This window comes from Camelus bactrianus, chromosome 13, assembly GCF_048773025.1.
Source record: "Camelus bactrianus isolate YW-2024 breed Bactrian camel chromosome 13, ASM4877302v1, whole genome shotgun sequence".
Lineage (NCBI taxonomy): Eukaryota > Metazoa > Chordata > Mammalia > Artiodactyla > Camelidae > Camelus > Camelus bactrianus.
In genome coordinates this window covers 15,587,933-15,609,704 of record NC_133551.1, presented here as the reverse complement: position 1 = coordinate 15,609,704, position 21,772 = coordinate 15,587,933, and the positions used below count along the sequence as shown (strand labels likewise).

General features: G+C 36.8%; 1 protein-coding gene across 3 annotated transcripts in view; it reads left to right on the top strand.

Moving 5' to 3' along the window:
• Positions 1-21,772, top strand: part of DNAI3 (dynein axonemal intermediate chain 3) — a 63,638-nt gene that overhangs the window by 20,560 nt on the left and 21,306 nt on the right. For all 3 annotated transcript variants that reach the window (XM_045522956.2, XM_010963319.3, XM_074376103.1), the window contains exons 8-16: positions 456-572; positions 4,003-4,193; positions 4,963-5,087; positions 6,995-7,084; positions 8,572-8,658; positions 9,530-9,658; positions 12,127-12,200; positions 16,570-16,714; positions 18,077-18,164. In XM_045522956.2, coding sequence (XP_045378912.1) covers positions 456-572; positions 4,003-4,193; positions 4,963-5,087; positions 6,995-7,084; positions 8,572-8,658; positions 9,530-9,658; positions 12,127-12,200; positions 16,570-16,714; positions 18,077-18,164 — 1,046 coding nt within the window. The remainder of the gene's footprint in view (positions 1-455; positions 573-4,002; positions 4,194-4,962; positions 5,088-6,994; positions 7,085-8,571; positions 8,659-9,529; positions 9,659-12,126; positions 12,201-16,569; positions 16,715-18,076; positions 18,165-21,772) is intronic.

Genomic DNA, 21,772 nt, shown 5'->3' with positions numbered 1-21,772 from the left:
CAAGCACAGTTGTTTGCAGACATTGCCAGATGTTCCTGGGTTGAGAAGATGGGACAGGATCCCGCTGGTTAAGAAACACTGACTTAATGAAATGAAGAAAGAGAATAATATACAAATTGGACAAAATGTTAATAATTAATGAATCTGGTAAAGAGGAGTGTGTGGGAATTTCTTATAGCCTTCTTACAACTTTTCTGAAGTTTAAAGTGATACCTAAATAATTTTTTTTAAAGTAAAGAGCTTGTTGATTATATTGGAGAGAAATTCACAAAATACTTCAAATGGCAGCCAGTATCAATTGTCCAGGATAAAGAAAAAAATTCAATGAATAGAATTTAAATGTAAAGTAATGTCCTAATATTATCACGGAGACAAACCTTTGACCTGTCGTGACCTATATTTGCTTGTCTTTGATCTAATTTTTGGTGTTCAATTTTTTTTTTTTTTAATATTAGGACATATCCCCAAAATGCCACGACACAATATCATCCAAGAGAATTTTCAGAAGAGGAAAAAAAGACACTGGAACAATCAAAAACTTTGACTGATTTTCTTAACAATGTGTCTATGAGGTAAAAGTTATATGTTAAATTTTAAAAGTAAAACGTAAAATGTATGCATTTAGTTATAATAATGAGTCTTAAAAAACAACCCCATGCCTGGTGTCCAGATAGAGTATGAAGACAGTTACTAGATACGCATGAGCGTGTGGCACTCTCTCCAGATTCTCAGTCTTTCTTTCCCTTCTGTTGCTAAGCAACACCCTGGACCGTCCAAGCTAGGGCCACACCAAACTGTGCGAACCTGGAAGACGTATACAGTTGAACATGGTAGGATGTTTTCCTAATGGCAAATTAACAATTATTTATTTACCATGGTTTCTTTTAAGTCTTTTTCTTCACTCCTCACTCCCCCTCTTAGCTTTATTGACTTTTACAGGGTCACAAGGATGAGGACGCTGTGGGTGTTGAGGATGATGGTTACAATGATAATAGAAATTTACAAAAATATCTTTTAAATAGAAATCTGAATCCAATTCAGATGTACTTTTTGGATACGTCACCCTTATCCCTAATTCCTGTGTTGCTGCCACTCTTACTGGCTCTGAAAGAGAGGTGACTTCACAATCCCCCCTGCCCTAATACTGAGACCCGAGGCAGAGCCTTGGGGCTTCTTAACTAGAGAGTCTGATAAGGTCTCATCAGGCTGATATCAGAGTTCAGATAAGTGGAACCATGTGGACAGGTCTGCCAGTTATATCAATAGGTTGGTTTCCATTTCTTTCCCAAATTTAAGATTCGGTTGACAAGTTCACATAGAGCCAAAGTTAAGCTTTTTTTATTTTTATTTTTAAGAAAACATTTTAAGGTTGAGTGTCTGGAAAATTCCAACAAGTCTCAAAAGTTGTTACCTATACCTAGAGGGAATCTGGTTCAAAAATTTATTAATGATTCAAAGAGAGCTTATTAACTATTTGCCGCTCACTCATAGTAAGTGTGCTATAGTTTTTCCCATGTGGGCAGTGAGAAACTTAGAAAACCGGGGATTTCTTTTCCCTCATATTAAAATTAAGTTGTTATTAAAATTTTTCATAAGAACATTAAAAATTAGAAGTCTGTCTATGTACAATCAATTTCAAGAGAATAAATGGTCTATAGCCAATTCTCGGTTATCGACTTTGTGTATTATCTTTAGATGTGGGCTTTTATTCTTCCCTTTTAATTGTCATGCTTATAAACAGAGGGATAGTGAACAGCTTCAAAATTTACACCTTGATATGTGGGAAGGAGTAGCCAGAACTGTAAGAAGAAAGAGGAACATTGGTACAGGAATTTTAACTACACTGGCCAAGAATAAATAAAAACCTACATTTACATCACAGCCATGCTTCCCACTATAAAACTGCTAAAGGTTTACTTAATAATATATATATATATTTTATTGAAGTATAGTCAATTTACAATGCTGTGTCAGTTTCTGGTATACAGCATAATGCTTCAGTCATACATGAACATATGTAATTTTTTAAGATTACTATAAACCTAGTTTTGTTCTGGAAGACAGACATTTTAGAAATGAGTTCTTTCTGTCTTAGAATTTTGTCCAGAACAAACCTAAGGAGAGCATTATTTGCAAAAGAAGAAAATGATCTGAGAGAAGAGAGAGAAACTTCAAGGAGATTCCCAAAGCAACTAAGAAATGTTCATTTGGGGGTTAAAAGACAGTGATACCCCAGGGGCTCTCACTCAGACGGCAAGCTTTGTCAGCCCCTAAGTCATTGCTCCCAGGAGCCAAGTGGTAGAAGGCAGGGAGATCAAGAAACAGGAAGCCAGAGAAAAGGTGCTGGCTTCACTTCTCCCTTGAGAATCACTTCCCCATTCAGGCTGAGACAGAAGCATCAGGGAGCCAGAGCAAAGGCCCTGTCTTTAATTTCTCTCTTGGGAATTCCTTTCTCATTCAGGCTGAAACAGAAAGAAATGATTCTGAAAATGCTAGCAAACGCTTCTTCTTGAAACTAAGTTTAAACCTTGAAGCTCCGGTTGTGACCCTACCCTGAGCCGGGCTGTTCAAACTTTCCGGTGCATATGAACCCCCTGGGCACCTTGTTCAAATGCAGTTCTGACTCAGGGGGTCTGGGAGGAGCCTGTGTCTCTGCACTTCTAACAGCTCCAGCTTGTTCTGCTGCTGCTGCTGGTCAAGGAAGTGCTTCTAGTTTGAAAGATGAAGTATAGGAAGAATTTAGCCCAAAGAGTATTCAGTTAAGCAGTGAATGGTAGTGTAATGATTAATGACAGAGGTATTACATGGTACCCTTGTTTAATTACATGTTAGGAGTATCTATTATGAAATTTACTGTTTATATTTAATTGTCTAAATAAAGGGTTTTATTCCCCCTTATTTTAGGAAATTCATATTGGAAACCACTCTTTCAGCTTCCTACATTTATTAAAATTCAAGTTATCTGGACTTTTGATCATTAGGGTAAAGCCGTGGGTGGCATTCTAATAGTGGGCAAGCTCCTAGAGGCCTTGGGAGTGGGCTGAGCTTTCAAACCTAAGCATATAAAGGGACAATAAGCTTTATAGTAACTTATAGTAACTTTTAAAACAAGGAGCCTGTGAAGCTGAGGTCCCTAGACTAAGAAGAGATGAGCCTAGCACCCAGATTGTTTCTTGAAGGAGCAATATTAGTATTTTTAGCAGGATAAGTCTTCATTTTAGGGATTGTCTCATGCATGGCGGGTGGTTTAGTAATTGAATTAAACACATCAGCACCTGCCAGGCATGTGACAACTGAAACCACCACCACCACGCACACACGCACACACACACACACGCACACACACACACACGCGCACACAATTCTTAACTCCAGATCTCCCCCTTGAGAATCCCCTATTTGTTGTTTTGAATTATATATATTAAAATAATTGTCTATATTAATACAATAATAAGCATACATGATCATTTGGTACTGAAAATGGCCAAGAAAATTGCCTTTTCTGTCAGTTGGGAGTTTTCAAGAAGCAAACGAGATCAAATTCAAAATAGAAGTTTACTGAGAAGCTCACTGTGAAAAATAAAGGAACCGGGAGCAGGATTGGGCGGGGAGAACTTCAGAGTCTCAGCCAGCCCATCAGGGAGCTGCCGAGGAAGCCGGCCTGTTGGAGGAGTCCTGCCCACAGCCCAGCTGGCAGGCCCTGAGGTCCCCGCAGCTGCCATGGCCAGTCACTGGCCTGGAGAGAGCATGGCCTGGGCTGGGAAACTGAGGCAGGTCGTGCGGGAGGCTGTCAGCTATGGCATCCTGGCAGTAGGAAAAGTTCTGAGCAGCACACTGCCATGATTTTTTTTTCTCTTAAGTAATTCATTTCACATGGGGTTAATCATTAGTTACCAAATACAATTGACTATTTTCTTTTCAGTATAAATGAAGCAGGAGGAACTTTCTATCACTGAATACTAAAATCCAACATCTTAATTCCTTTTTTTTCTCTTACAAAAGTGTTGAAATAGCCCTGCAGCAAAATGAAATCATGAATGTATTTATTGATGACTGGAAACGCCTGGCAGAAGAAGAAGGCACCTTTGGGGACAAGACTGATACCCACCTGAAAGAGTACCAGTCCTTTACTGACCTTCATAGCCCCACGGAGAAGATGATCACCTGCGTCTCCTGGCATCCAGTTATCTTTGGTGAGGCAGAATCATGGCTGGGATTCCCTTCTGGGAGACACTGAAATAGCCTGTTGCTTTTATATGTGAGCAAACTAGCTCACTTTCAGTAAAACAATTTCCATTCTTGAGTGCAGGCCAAGTGCTTTCTGAACCTTCTCTCCATCATGATCCTCCCAGCTACCCTGTAGGACTGCATTCTGGTCTCTGCTTTATAAGGAGAGGACCAAAGCTCCCAGGGAAGTGACTGGCTCAGGCCACCTAGCTGGATTTGCCAAATCTGGATGTGCCTGGGGCCTGTTGGACTCCCAAGACTAGCTTCATTCCCTCTGACCTTCTGATTACTGAGCAAGATAGGAGACACACCTCCTTTAAAGCGCTCAGTGGCTGAGGGAGGTAGGATGCATGAAGGTGGAACCAGGGACAGAGCCATCCATGCCTTCTTTCTTCCCCCTTCCCTCCCCAACATTGGTCCTCTCCTCACCAAAACAAAATTTAAAAAACACCTTTTTTCTTACTAAATCTTCAGAGTTCACTGTTTATTTTATACTAACAGTACCTCTCAATTTGGACCAGTGACAGTTCAAGTGCTAAGTAAGTGACACATGGCTACTGGCAACCAATGTGTTAGACAATAGAGTTCCAAGAACACTCTTGGCCTCTCATAGAATATTTATATGCAAATATCATCAACATAGCAATGAAGTGACTACGTTGGGAAGCAAAACCTAAAAACACTTCTCCGTGTACAGTTGCTGCAGATTTTAATTTCTAGTTGTGTTTCCATCAGGGCTAATAGCTGTATCGGTGGCTGTACGACTCTCCTTTGAAGAGAGAGTCCATTTTTCTGGTAAATTATTGCTGCAGCCATCACTGATTCTTTTCTGGAGCTTCTCCGATCCCATACATCCTCAGGTAATTAAGGAGAGTCGTGCACATGGTCTAGAAATTTCAAGTACTACTTTCACGTATCTTTAGCAGTTTTAATTGCAAAATACTTTATAATCACTTGATGTTGTAAACCCTTATAAAGTTAGGCTTTCTTCAGTTCAGAATTTGTCATCATTCAGTTCGAGCAGAACTCAAGTTTATACTTAGTTTATTGAAAAGGTTTATTGAACAAATCAACATGTTATTAAAAAAAAACATTGTAAGAGGAATGTTCAATTGATTTCAAAGAACAAACTCTTTTATGGGCTTTATTTAAATACTAATTGTTCAAATGCAGAGAGATTTTAGATTCACATGAATTTCCTCAATTCCAAGGACTGCCAGTAGGTGATGGTAATGAGTAAAGTTGACCGTGTGGGTGTCAGTGGGGAATGGTGGGGACTGTGGCCCTGGGGAGTACACAGCCCATCTGTGGGGATAGCTACTCTTCTGCTCTCCTTGCCGGTGGTCCCACTTGTCAAGAGAATCCAGCCATTTTATGTGAGCTCTTCCAATTTTTAAATAGATAACTAAACCAAACCAAAACACAGCAATCCAAGTAAAATATGGCTGAAGGCTGGGTTTGACCCACAGTGTTTGAGTTCCAGTATCTGCTTCAGAAGAGTTCTGCTTAGGGGTAGATTGCTTTATAGTGTTAGATTAAGCTTTTTCAGTGTACTTAAATATAGCAATATTTGGTTTCTATAAAGCACTGCATAACTAAGACTTTCCCTAATAAACCCTAGTCTCCCTTTACCCCTTCCCTAATTCATCCGAATTAAGGCAGTGTTAGTGGTATGGAGTCTAGATGCTTTACTTATTAGAGACACAGAGATCAAAATGACAGAGCTCTAGTTCTTCCTTGTCAGCCCACTTACCGCAAGAATGGCGCTGTTCTCTCGCTGGGGTTTTCTCACAGTTTCCAGTATTTAGAACCACTCTCCACTCCACGCCACGGAAGTGTGGCTGAGCTTCCAGGCAAATAGGAAGAGGAAGGAAAGAAAGACTCTCCTTTCCTCTATTTTGAAGAATAGGTTTTAAAAGACACACAATTTTTTAAAGGAATAATGCAAATGTTTAGCTTTGTTCTAATCAAAGCTATAGGAGAGTATTGAAAGATTTTATTGTCAAAATTAGAGATTTCTCTAGAATCCACTGAGTACCAAATAAACCAAGATACTTCACCCCAATTCCAATTTGAAATCTTTAGCCCAGTGATGGAAAACCAGTGGCCTCCGGGGCATGTTGTTTCGGTCATTATGTTTCAAGAACAGTAACCGTGCAAGTGTTTAGCTTGGTGGTAACACAGTAGCACACATGCTAACCACGGTCAGTACACCTGTTTCCTCACACTGCTGTATTCCTCACAGGGCTTCCGCCCTACCCGCCAGGCACTTGATGTTGTCTACCTTATGGGGTCTGTATTATTTTAAAATTTGAAATGTTATCATTGGCAATACTGCCATCTTCTCTTGTTCAAGAAATTTTGTTTTTGAGTGCTCACTCTGTGCCAGGCTAGCTGTACAGCGGGGAATAAATCATACAAACATCCTACCCTCCCAAAACTTGTTTTCCACACTTTTCAGAAACATTTATTTCATCGTCTTTATGTTTATAAAAAATTATAACATGTCTCAACAATGACCCATGGAGGGTGGGGGGAGGGAGACCGGGTCCCCTTGAGAACTTGCCTGCTGCTCTCATACACACAGTCAATGTCCAGAACAAAATTCCGCAAAAGCAGCTTCCAATCCAGAGGTAGAATTCTGGGAATGTGCATGTCTCTTATAGATGGCTATAAAATGAGACTTTTGATTGTCTTAATATTACTTTATAGCCATGATCTTAATAAGTTTTCTCATTCTGCCTTGAATTTGTGGGGTTTACCTTAGTTAATGCTGGAGAGCCCAGATGACATCTTCTGCTTCGAGTTCTGTCCAAGTGACCCTAATATCATTGCTGGAGGCTGCATAAATGGGCAGGTACGTATGGCTCTTTTTCAGCTATGGATTAATTTAGACAACATTCTGTAATACATTTTGGTACTTTTTTTTAACTTAAGGGTTCAATTCAGCAGAAGGAAGGCATGCCAATTGTGTGCCAATCACCATGCCACGAACTGGGGGATAAAGATATGCTACACATGGTATCTGGGCTCGAGATGTCCACAGGGTAACCCAGTTATGATAACTGGAACAAAACAGGTTAAATCTATTTGTGTCGCTGGGGTAGAACCACACATTTTACAAGATCCCACAGAAGAACAAAAACCACGAGCATTAAAACCTCTTAGTCAAGGGGCCTCTTCTGAAATTTCCCTAGGGGTAGGAGTTTGGGAATGATCCAGAATTTAAACAGAATTCTCTGGAAAACACACCTACATCACTAAATTTATGTATGTATAATTTGATAGCCTATTTGCTTTTTCTTTTTTCTCTTTTAAGTTACCTAGTTTATGTAAAATTTAGGTTCTATCCTCCAGTTGCCTGTTTTTGTCCAATAAAGCAAAATAAAAATCTTATAGCTACTTTGTGATCAAAGTTTAAATTCACTGTGATACAGTGAGTTTGATCATTACAAGGGTATATATGATCTTTTGTGGTGTGGCTAGGGGAACTTCCTTGTGGTTGCAATGTAGATGACTGCATCATCCGTGCCCACTTATCCAAAGCCAAAAACATCTAAGAAAACTAATTTTCTCCCTAAGTTTTGTTCAACAATAACTGGCAGTCATAATGATGACTCAGAGCCCATCCTCCAAGCCCTGCAAATACTGAAATGCTTTTTTTTTTACTGATTATGAAGGTGATACAACTTTGTTTTAGGATATTTTAGAAAAGCAAATGATGAAAATAAAACCACTCACAATTCTGTCCTGACATTTTTAACGTTTTAGTGTACTGCAATGACTTTTCATCATTGAAAATTATTCCAATTTAGTGTTGCATTTTCTACTTTATTCTGATTTTTCAAAAAATGGCTATCCATTTATATGCAAATTCAGCATTGGCCAAAATAGTCAATTAAATAAAAATCATCATTTCCTGGCCTTTTGGACAGTTGAGTGTTTGTACTTAATTCTGGAGAACAGGCTGTTTTCTCCTGGGTCTAAAGCAACTGTCCTCAGAATCTGCACAGTTCCCAAAACAGAGGAAGAACTCTTCCCAAAGCAGAGAGAATTGCATGATGTCTATGTTGGATTTAAGAAAACACTAGCATTTATTAACACAAGCACAAAAATCAAAGTGCTGAAAATACTTTTATAGAGAAGAAAACATTTTTTAATACTAGCTTTAAAAGTTGCTGACTGACTTACTAAAGATGTAGGTAAATTTGTTTATTCCCGCCCACCAAGGTGGTTGATTTATCAGAGTGCATGCAATACCAATATGTTTTTTTTTCCTAATGTTCAAGACGCAATTAGCTGTTCCCTGAAAATCTGTTGTGAGAACCTTTCCTTCTGTTTCAGATTGTCATGTGGGACATCACCACACACGCGGATCGAATAGAAAACATCAAGGTGGGTGGGAGCAGAAGTAAAAAAGTCACCCTCAAGGTTAGTTGGCTTCTTATAACTTTTCACTAGCAAGTTTTTTCCACTCAGGAGTTTATCAAAAAGTACCTAAGAGGGCTGCCAAGCTAAACAAAGACTCAGTGGGGGGGAAAGTGTTATTTCCTAAGCCTTCACACCTGCTTGTGGACGTGTTTTCAATCGCTTTCATGTACCCTCTAGATTAAAAACAGCACAGAACAGATGGTAATGTCTATCCCAGGAGTTCCTTTTTGTTGTTATTGCTGTTAAATAAAATGAAGGGGCCAAGGGGTTGTATAAAGTGATGGAGCTGAAAAGGCACTGGATAGAAGGGCCACACGTCCAGGCTCTAGACCACAGTCCTGCGAGTTTGGACGTGCTCCCCCACCCCCTCAGCAAGCATCAATTTTCTCATGTATACAACAAAGGGGTTACAGTCCTTTCTGATAATAATATACTATGATTTTGTGAAGCTATGGATTCTGCCAAGAGGGCTGGGAAGAGATTGCTCAGCTCCCAACACAGTACTTATCCACCATTTACACATCTCCACCCCAAGTCCTTCAACCTGAGCATGACGGGTCTTCACCAAGAAACAATGGGAGATGGTCTTCTGTGCACTCAAAGAAATACACCTTCAGAAATGGAATCTTGTTGGTTTTTTAGGGAATGGGTCAATAATTTTTGTTAAGTTTATTGATTAAAGTCTTAGACTAAACTGAAAAAGAAAGAAGATTATTACCTAAGTATATGATACATAGAAACACTAATTTCTGGTTTTCCCTGAACTGGTATTTCTCCAAATTATTGATTTTAATTGGAATAATAGGTAAATTATGAGTTCACTCATCAGCGCTCTGAAATTAGCACATAACTTTCTTTTAACATTTTACAGCCATTGTTTCTACTTGAACCAGAGAGTAATAAAGAAGTAATGTATATCAGACACTGTGCTGTCTCCTCAATAGAAAACGGACATAGGAAAGTCATTACCGATATACACTGGCTGTCTGACACGTTTGAGGTGAGTCTGGCTTGTAAGTTATTCCCCTGCTGGCTTATAAGCTTTCAGGAGATTTTATTCAAAGAGGATGTTTCAAGTCAAAAATCCATTTGCATTTAAATTGTGAAATGACCAGGAACTAGACATCACACAGTTGTGTCACTGTTGACAGACCAGTATCTGACTTGGGGATGAGAATAAGGCCAATGTTTCAACTTTGATGGCTTATAAACCACGAAAAAATTGTACATGGTATTAACATTGATATAATACAATAGTGGAGAAGGTTAAGGTTGTAAAACTAGACTGCAAATATTTTACACCATTAGCCTTTATGGATTTAAAATTTATGATTTGAGCTATTTAGAGCAGACAACTCTGAAGATCTGGGACGTACAGTAATGTGTCATTTGGCAAGGCGGTCTGTACTTGACCCACAAAGTCTAGGGTTTGTGAATTTGGAAACTAGTAAGTTTCCCAAACATTTCCTTCAGGAAGCTAAGGGTCTATCTACTATGTGCTCTGAAGAATTAAGAGGTGAGTATATCAAAGAATATTCTGAAAACTCAGAGTTATGGGAAGAGGTTAGCCCTTTAAGGTATTCAAATAGATTATGGAAAAACACAATTACTTTTCAAAGTGGTAATGGACCAAAATAAATAGCCCAGATAGCAGTTCTGTTATTTACAAAAGTTTAACTTGACAACGGAAGTTGCAACACAAGGGAAGGAATTTATTTCAACTCCATTTCAGCTCACATCACATATGTAAATTAATTCAAGTGATTATAAATTTAAATAAAATAACAAATCAAGGAAAAATACAACAAATCAGGATAGAATAGCTTATTTCTGGATTCAGTAGTTTTTCTAAGCTAATTATTATTGAAAGAAATTCAAAGCACCATACACATATACTTTCTAAATTAAAAAATAAAGGACAAATAACAAAATGAAGAAAAATATTTGTCCCAAATGTGGTAAATGCAAATTTTCCAGTAAATAAGCTAAAGATATATACTGAAAAACAGTTAGTAGATAAACAGGAAAATTGTTCAGACTTTCTAGTATCAAAGAAATTAATAATAAAGCAACAATAATGTACTATTTTGGAACTATTCAATTTTTTAATGAAAATTTCAAACAATTCCCTGTGTTAGAAAGGAGGAAATGGTGAAAACCAGTGAACTCTAACATTACTGGTTCCAACATAAAGGTTTTGTAATACAATTAGCCGATGTGGTTCTTAAGTCATCCAAATTTTCAAAGTTTTTGACCAGTAATTTGTAATTCAAATTTTGGGAATTTATACAAAGAAATGATCCAATTTGTGTCTTAAGATACACAGTCACATGCCAAAGTGTATCCATGAAAGAAGACTGGAAAAGATTATAAGGTAGAATTATATTGGATTTTAAAACCTATTTTCTGAACTTCTATAATATTATTATTATTATTCTTTTAACCATTAAAACATAAAACCCTAGAGCAAGCAGAACTTGGGGTCTTGTATTTCCTACAGTCGGGAAGTCTTACTAGAGGGGGAGGCCCCGTGGGTTCTGGACTGTGTATCAGAGCACAGTGGAAGCTGGCGGCTGTAACTGACCCCAGACCAGCTCAGGCCACAGCAGCATCGCCAGGCTTCCAGGGCCCTAGCTCCTGTGACGTCAGTAGGCCTTACCAGTGCAGCACCTGTGTCCTTCCTCCCACCCCACCTTCACCGTTTGTCTGCTGCTGGAACCCCCACCTTTGTTTGCTTTTTGCTCATTAGTCCTATCGTGTAAGGTAGGGTATTGGGAAAAGTCATGTTTCCCTGTTGATGTGATTTGAGAGTGGCACCTTCACAGGCAAATTTCACCTCCTTTGAGAGCTAGTTGATTGAAACTTTGCACCTTCTAGGCCCTTAAAGAGCCATTCACTCTCCTTGGACTCCTCTGTGTGCTAGCAGAGTTGTGCCACTAATTACTGGAAGAATGCAGGCCCCCCCAGCATTCGCTGCATGCTGCACAAATCTGATTTAACACCAAGCCTCTTTTCTATTGATCTTACCTACTTAACCCTCCCATAAAAGCTCCTGTGTTCAGCTCCACAATTAATAGTGGAAAACAGGAAGTGCCTACATTTCTAATAAAATGGTAATGAAATTATGATTCATCATCTATATATTAAAAAACAGAAAGATTTATGCCTACATAGGTAAGTGTTCAAATTATATTAATTGAAAACTCTTAGGATAGAAGTTTATATACTAACTAAAACTAATTTAAAAATTTAAAAATGTTTCTTTGAAAAAAGACTGGGAAATATTTATGGTAGAATTGTATTTGACCTCAAAACCTAGTTTTCAAATTCTTTGTTAGTGTTATGTTCTTTTAATAAAAATTAAAGCAAAGAAGAAAAACATTTTAAAGTAAAAATAAAAAGCTTTTAGGAAAAAGTCATTACTGTTCTAGGTATACAGAACTAACTTCCAGCGTTTTTAAAAAATAGATTAACAGACTTGGTTCTGTCTTTGAAAATCGAAGTGGAATATCCTGTCAACTTGCCACTTGTTCCGCAGACTGGTATGTCTTACTTTAACCATTACCTATTATGTTTTCATACAATATGTTCTTTTTGTAGATGCTTCTAAAAAAAATGCTTCTATCATTGTCCTCTTCTGTCCCTTTAATAGTCTTTATTGTAGCAATTAAACCTAATATAACTAAAGGACAGAATGTTAGATTGTTGCTGATTAAAAAAAAGTTTTACAGATACAAATATGTTGTAAAAAGTAGAATGAACTAGATTTAATAGTTGATAATGTTGTGTAACATTAGCGATAGTTATTCTGTTTCTTCACATTCACATACTTGTAAATTTGCGGTATGTGTTGTTTACATCCAATTATGAAGATTACAACATTTAATTGGGAAAGTTTCTTTTAAAAAGTGGAAGAGTTTTATATTTTATTGCATATTTATTACAAGTGTTTTTATAAACAATTCTGTAACTATGTCGAAGAATATTTATTTTTAAAAATTGTATCCCTTAATTTATGGAACTGAAAGTTCATAGTGAAGTAGGAAATATGAAGAGCAATAGTATCATCTAGCATCCAAATACTGGCAAAACTTTCCCATTCCAAATAGCTTTGACCCAGTAGAAGTAATGGCACCTTAAGCTTTAGGTGCTGACAGGAGCAGAAGCAGCTGTGGGTGGCAGGTGAAGGCATCAGTAACATTAGCAGCAGCCATGGGCAGGAGGTGGGGGAGACATGATTAACCCCATAGGCACGTATTGGGTGAGGTTCTTGATTGCAAGCAATAGAGATTGACTATGGTTAACCTAAGGGGGACAAAATACATTTATTGGAAGTTCATGCCAATACTGTACTAGGTGCTTTAACAGGCGAGCTATTTTTATATTCTCACCAACCCTGGAAAATACTTATGGATAAAAGAAAAGAGGCTCTGAGGGCAAATATATTATCCATCTTTAGCTCACGATATATAGTGAGTGGCCAGAATGAATGGCCAGCCCCTTCTGTCTGAATGAATCAGTTCCAACCATTGTGTCACTGTTGAAGATGCGGAGTGACAGAAGAGAATCTGGCTTCTGCTACATCGTGAACTCACCCATCCAACCAGGGAAGGAGCAGCAAAGCACCTTGAGTGGCAGCTCCCCCTGACTGCACGCAGTGCAGAAGGGGCAGCTCCCCAAAACAGTTAGAATGTTCCTGCTAAAACAAGGAGGGGGGAATTACTGCCCAGACAGAAACAACACATGGCACCTATAGGGCCATATGAAATATTATATAGCAATTAAAATTGTATTATTATTTCATGGAGAAATGCTTATGGTATAATGTTGATTATAAACAACAGAATGCAAAGCTGTACTATTCTTCAGTAGCCTTGGAGAGCGTTTAGAAGCTATGAACAGTTCCATGCGTAAAATGTTACATGTCATATATTGAAGGTACATGTTCTTGATTGTTGTTTATAATGATGGCCCTTGAATTTGGAAATATTATGGAATATTCTGGAAATAGTTCCTTTAAAAGTTGTTATAGTAAGAAGAAATAGTTTATGCGTTTAGAAAGCCCAATGCTTAGCTCTCTGGAAAACTGATCAGTTCTAACCTTTATACTTCAACCATACTAAGGGTCTTATAGTATAGAATAAGATAAAAGAAGGTTCTGCTAATTAAGAATGTAACTGATTGATGCAGAAAGTTCTACTGAAGTTTCTGTATTTAGCAAAACCATTTCACATATAATGCAAATTAATGCCATAAATGAGATTCAAGAAGAGCTATGTAATTTTGAAAAAGAGTTTTAAATCAACTGTAATTATATTTTAAAACAGATCTTATTATGTCATCTATGGTATTCTACCAAATATTTATGTTTTGACCATAAAAATGATTAATATTTTTATTAATTTTATTTATCCATTATTAAATAAATAAATGATTAATATTAATTAAATAATTCACATACATGAATAAAAGTTTTGTTCATCTTGCATGAGTTACCATCTGTTTATCTAAATACTTAAATTTGCACATCTAAATTCTTTAATAGTATCTTAAATTTACCAAGTTACTCATGACCTCAGTGATAGACATTATGGAGCTAATATGGCATATTCGTTGCTATTCTTATTATATGTTTTCACATAATTAATACAAAGACCTTATATACTGAAGTACTGTACATGTATCATAAATTTGTACCAAGTATTTTTGCATTAAAAATAACACTCTAGATAGATATGGAACTTAATAATTTTCACATACATTGTCTCATTTGATTTTCATAATCAACCTGTGAGAAAAAAGAAATAAGAAGAGAAATGACACTTATTATATGCCTACTATGTACAAAGCACATTAAATACAACTGTGTATGCCTTGTTTTATATATATATATAACATATATATAGACTCTTGTATATGACACCAAAAACACAACTAATAAAAGAGAAAAAGATAAACTGAACTGCATCAAAATTCAAAACTTGATACTGCCTTTGGAAGCACTATCAAGAGATTTAAAAGACAACCCATGCAATGGGAGAAAGTATTGGCAAATCATGTATTGATAGGAGATCTCTGTCAAGAATATATAAAGAACTCTTATAACTCAACAATAAAAAGACAAATAATCCATTTTAAAATGAGAAAAGAATATCAATAGATATATCACAGAAATAGACTCTTCTCCATCCCAAAATAGACAAATGTCCAATAAGCACAAGATGTTCAGCATCATTAGCTATCAAATCAAAGCCAAAATGACACAAATAGCCAGCAGTCTTGACAGAGAAGAACAAAGTTGGAAGGCTCATACTTCTTGATCTCTATAAAGTTTCTGCAGTTATAGTTGTAGAAATAATGACCTAAGAACAGACCTATAGATCAGTGGAATAGAGTTGGGAGTCCAGAAATACATCCATACATCCATAGTCAACTGATTTCAACAGGATACGAAGGCAATTTAATGGAGAAAAAATAGTCTTTTCCACAAACAGTGCTGGGACAACTGGGTATTCACAGGCAAAACAATGAAGTTGAACCCTTATCTCACACTCCATACAAAAATTAACTGAAAACGAAATAAGACCTAAATGTAAGAGCTAAAACTGTAAAACTCTGAGAAGAAAACATAGGCAAACATAAATATAAATGTTTATGACCTTGGATTAGGGAATGATTTCCTAGATATTACACCTGAAGTGCAAGCAAATGCAAATGAAAACCACTTTTGGTGAGATACCACTTCACCCACTAGTATAGCCAAAATAAAGATGACAACAAATAATAATTGTTGGTAAGAATGTGGAGAAATTGGAATCCTCAAAAAAGAATGCAGATGCTTTAGAAAATAATCTAAGAGGGGAGGCTATAGCTCAGTGGAGGGAGCAGGATATAGCTCAGTGGTAGGGCACATACTTAGCGTGCATGAGGTCTTGGGTTCAATCCCCAGTACCTCCATTAAAAATAAATTAATTAATTTTTTAAAACCTGAATTACTACCCCCCCAGAAAAGCATGTGATTAAAAAGAAAACAATCTAGCAGTTCCTCAAAAAATTAAACATAGATATTACCACATAACCCAGCAATTCCACTCCTAAATATATAGCTAAGAGAAATAAAAAACCTATATCCACACAAAACTTAACAAATATTCATAGCAGCATTATTTATAATAGGCAAAAGGAAAAGTGACCCAACTTTGTTTATTCATTCATCACTCCATCAAATGATGAATGGGGAAGTAAATTGTGGTATGCCATACAATGCAATGTTATTTGGCAGTACAAAGGAATGAAGTACTGATATATACTACAGCATAAATGAACTTTGAAAATATGCTGAATGAAAGAAGCCATTCACAAAAGACCACATACTATGATTCCACTTATGTGAAATGTCCAGAATAGACTAATCTATACAGATGAGAGGTAGATATTAGTGGTTGCCCAGGGTTGGTTGGGAAGGGCTGGGGAAAATGGGGACTGACTGCTAATCTGTACATAATATCTTCTGGAGGATGATGAAAATCTTCTAAAATTGATTGTAATGATGGCTGGTACAACTCGATGAATATATTAAAAATCACTGAATTGTGTAAAGTGGGTGAATTTTGTGGTATATAAGTTATATTTCAATAAAACTGTTACATTTTTAAAAATTGTGTCAATTTACAAACTCAGTTCTTATGTATGATAACATATCATACATAAGAATTAAATAATCCTATAAACTGTGTAATACTCTAAAATGTGAAGTGCAAAAGAGTCCCATTTCATAAAAATCTTAGTTTCAGAGATATTAAATATAGCCATGATAAAACATCGCTAATGTGTAGCAGCAAGAATGTAGTCCTAAGGTTACACCTCTTCTTTGTACTTAATAACAAAATAAACTATAAACTTTTTTTTAAGCACAATATGTTTTTGGGATATCAGACCACAGAAAGCTTTAACTCCCCAACCAACAGAGAAAAAGAAAGAAGAAAGTATTGAAATTCCTTTTGATGTACCATCCACTTTTTTGCATCTAGATCTCTCCTGGAAACCTTTCTCTAAAGTAAGTAACATGGGATTTAGTCTGTTTTATTTACTTACATACACTGTATAATTCATACGCATAGACATACATATATACACACACTCTAAAAGCAGAGCAGCTCAGATTAACACAGGACCTTACAATCCATGTATTCATTCAACCAATAGATTCTTTCATTGAAAGTTATTGTAATGCCTGCCTAGGTCAAGCCAGAAATCACAATTATTGTGAACTCAAGATTGATATTTATTCATGTATAAGCAAGTTATACCTCACCAGTGGTCTGTGTAATAATTATTCAATTGCATAGCAGTTGCTTAAAATTGGTAGACTCTCCAGGTTAGCCTGGAAAAGCTCATTTTACCCATATTGTAGCCAAAATTCTGAGTATTTTGCATATCAATAGTAGAATTGTATTATAATACCTATAACCAAATAAAGCTGAAAGTAATTGGAATAGAAATTATTTGTCGTTATCTTCAATGGCAGAGCATGAAGAAAAGTAACTTTAATTTAAGGAAGATTTGGCTGCTGATGCCATGTATGTGAAAAGTGTGAATGGACTTCTGACATTGATGGCTCTTTCTTTGGAATGTCCAGTACTAATTCCAAACTTAGTGTTTTTCTTTTCCTTTGACTTACAAGTATCACTAGAATTACATTGTCATGTATTTTAGTGTAAAGAAATCCCAGAGGGGTGAGAATATTTCTGAAGTAACTGGGATTAGAAATGAGAAACGGAGGATTAGAGATCTCCTGGGGTAGGATTTACTGAGCAGTAGATAGTTTAAAAAGAAACAAGCAAACAAAAATTCACCGGGAAATAATTGTATAGTGTGTGGACAAACATCCTGATGGAGAACAGTGGAGAGGCAGCCACGAGGGGAAAATGTAAAGGGTGACACTTTCCGATTCTGGTTCAGACCCAGGACCACTTCTGCATGGAGCTCAGGGGCATGTGTGTCCCCCAGGGGACTTGGCCATGCCATGGGGATGTAAGGTCCCTGAACAACTGTCTGGGGCTTTGTTTAAAAGATTCAGGGGACAGGGGAATAGGCCACTATTTTATATTAAAACCAGCAGGGATGTGTTGTAGAATGGAATACAAAACATTTTCAGAAATTAAACAACACATGAGGCTTTGGGATTTGGAAATGAGGCTCCAGACAAGCTCCCCCAGTAGCACAGCTTTAGGTGCTGTGTTTTGGATGCTTTTCCATGGGGAAAAGCAACCAAAATCTGAGGGGGAATGGAGAAGGTAAAGGGAGAGGGACGTAGGGCCCAGCGATCTGGGGGCAGAAGGGAGAAGCAAGAATGAATCACCCATGGATAAACTCAAGGATAGATGGAAATAATCTTTCTTGTATGTTCTCCCCAAAGATAAGACTGTCTAAAGGTGAAACAACTTTGGACCACTGCCCGACCAAGATAAGCCTGAGTGATGACACCCTCCTTTACAAAGAACAAGGTAACTGCCTTTGCTGATCAAAAAAGCATTTAATAAAGTTTGAGTGTTAGCGGTTCCTTATGTCTAAGGTGAATAGTTGTTAGGATAGTCTAATTTGTTAAAAAAAAAATGCAGAAGAGCAAACCCTCCAGTATGGAGCTTGACAATGGCTCTCATAACTATAGCCAACACATGAAAACGGCCTTTACACACAGAAAGATCTGACAGAATTCAGGTCAATTCAGTTATCGAGCACATTCGTATATTTCTGAAAACTCATTACGCTAAAAAATTTAATGAAGCTCACTTAATACGTATGTGCTCAAAGAATAATTCTACAGAATGGAATGCATCTCAAGTCTAGCAAAATAAGTAATGAAGTGCTCAGAAACAAGTTAGCACTCTCAGTAAGAAAAGAATAGAAAAATTAATACTTACACAGCACCATAATAAAACTGAGTAAAAAAAAGAGCAATTGACTTTTAAATGTATCTCAACCCATACACCTTTGTTGGAGTAATTGAAGAGTGTGCATATAAGCTGTCAAAATTGTTAAAATAAAGGTGTACATGAATCTCCCACCTGGAGAGCACTGCATAATGAGACAATGTACAGGAATCACTAGTAACTGAAGTATTTTCCAAACATTTGCCTCCTCAGAAGGATTTACATTTATAAATTGTTCAGTGTTCAGTTAAATAATAGGACATCTAAGAAAAAGATATATCCAATATTCATCTTGGGCAAACTTTACTTTGAGGCTGTGTGTTTCATAGATACCAACTAAGAACTCAAGCTAAAACAAAGGAAAATGGAATCACTAAATTTTTATAGACATTTTCAAAGCAGTGTTAAAACATTGCATTTTTTTATGTATTTGCGCCTCCTTCATTCCAGAGGGTGATGTAGGAGAGTGCCCTCCTTCTCCCACTCTTCGTCTTAGTATTCGATTACTGGTCACCACGTGTTGAATTCCAGCCATGAGCCAGGTGCTGTGCTGATACTGCACGTGCTTTTATGCATTTAGCAGATATATATGAAGTGCTTATTTTATGCTGGGCCCTGGGGGTGCAATGGGGAGTAAAACAGATGCTAATGATCAGAGCAATCCTGCAAGCTGGGAATTTTCATTATCAGTTTATAATTAAGGAATCCAAGACTGAGAGAGCTTAATGTAACCTGTAAAAAGATAACTCGTTAATGTCCTAGTCTTACCTTTAGCCTAATGAAAAAAGGTGATCATGAGGGTGTTAGTGCTTTTATCCAGTTTATAGTAAGGATACCATTATATCTTTTAAAGGGTGGGTTTTTTCCCATATTCATTTGTATTTTTATGTTATTTTTTTGTTGAAGTATAGTCAGTTTACAATGTTATGTTAGTTTCTGGTATACAGCATAGTGATTCAGTTATATATGTGTATGTATATATTCCTTTTTATATTCTTTTTAAATTATAGGTTATTATAAGATATTGAATATAGTTCCCTGTGCTATACAGTAGGACTTTGTTGTTTATCTATTTTATGTATGATAGTATCTGCAAATACTGAACTATCAAATACCCCTCCTCCGTTTCCCCCTGGTAACCATAAGTTTGTTTTCTATGTCTGTGAGTCTGTTTCTGTTTTGTAAATAAGTTCATTTGTGTCTTTTTTTTTTTTTAGATTCCATATATATGTGATATTTTATGGCGTTTGCTTTCTCTTTCTTGCTCATTTCACTTAGTATGATAATCTCTAGGTCCACCCATGTTGCTGCAAAAGGCATTCTTTCATTCTTTTTATGGCTGAGCTGAGTAGTATTCCATTGTATATATACACCACAACTTCTTTATCCAATCAGCTGTTCATGGACATTTGGGTTGCTTCCATGTCTTGGCTACTGTAAATAGTGCTGCTATGAACACTGGGGTGCATGTATCTTTTTGAATTAGAGTTCCCTCCAGATACATGCCCAGGAGTGGGATGACTGAATCATATGGTAAGTCTATTTTTAGTTTTTCGAGGAATCTCCATGCTGTTTTCTATAATGGTTGCACCAAATTACATTCCTACCAACAGTATAGGGGGGCTCCCTTTTCTCCACACCCTCTCCAGCATTTATCATTTGTGAACTTTTTAATGGTGGCCACTTTTACTTGTGTGATGTGATACCTCTTGTAGTTTTGATTTGCATTTCCCTGATAATTAGTGATATTGAGCATCTTTTCATGTGCCTATTGGCCATCTGTATGACTTCTTTGGAGAAATGTCTGTTTAGGTCTTCTGCCCATTTTTTGATTGGGTTGTTTGGATTTTGTTACTGAGTTGTATGAGCTATTTGTATATTCTGGAAATTAAGACCTTGTCAGCCGTATTGTTCGCAAATATTTTGTCCCATCCTGTAGGTTGTCTTTTTGTTTTGTTTACAGTTCCCTTTGCTGTGCAAAAGCTTATAAGTTTAATTAGGTCTCATTTGTTTATTTTTGCTTTTATTTCTATTGCTGTGGTAGTCCCTTATTCACTTTTAACAACTTGATTGAAGTGTAATCAACATACAATAAAATGCACATGTTAAAATATTCAATTTGATATATTTTGACATACTAAAAACTCATGAAGCCATCACTATAATGAACATATCCGTCACTCCCAAAAGTTAACTCTTATAAGGATTCCCTTTGCAATCCCTCCTCCCAGGACCTCCCCACCTCCACCCCCAAGCCACCACTGACCACTTTCTGTCACTGCATAGCAGTGTGTGTTTTCTAGAATTTTATGTAAATCACACAATTATGCTTTTTTTGTCTGTCTTCTTTCAATCAGCAGAATTATTTAGGATTCATCCGTGTTGTTGCATGCATCAATAGTTTATTCCTTTTTCTCCCATCTCTCAGGGATCAGTGTCATTTGTTGTCTGATGTCCAATGTCTTAAAAACTATTATTTTTTATCTTTTGCCTTTTTTTTTTTTTTTTTTTGGTTGTTTTAGGTGAGAAAGCTTAAGTCCAGTCCCAATGACTCCTGCTTGGCCCAAAGCAGAGGTTTCTCTAAAGTGTGCTTTTTAAAACTTATTATGAGGTATGACTAATTTTTTAAAAAGCAAATGAATCTAAACTTTAATGTTCTTCAAGTGAGTGTAATTCTGTTGATCCTTCATTTCCTTACAATCAGACGTCCTTCTGAAGACTGCCTAAATATGGTACCATTTCAGAAGACAGAGGCCTTCTTTTCCTTAAAGAGCATTCTATTTCATCTTAGCACAGGCACGGCTAACACCTGGGAATAGGCATGTAAGGCTCAATGTGGTCAGAAGCATATTGTGACCCTTCAATTTGTTAAGGGCTAATTTTCAGTTATCTCCATATTTGTGTGTATTCAAAACATTTATGGAACTCCTGCAAACACCAGGCTCTAAGGATATATCTGTGCAAAGACAAGTCCCTGTTTTCATGGAGCTTGCATTCTGATGGGATAGACACTAAATACATATCTGCATCCACTTAAGGAAGGAACTGTTTAAAATGAAACTTGAAGCATGCCCCAAACGTCATCAGACAGGAATACTCCCATCAGATGAATGTTCTCTTTCCGCACAAAGTTATTTTGTGGATGTTTCTTATAGAAAGGCATCTTTGACTAAATTGGTTCA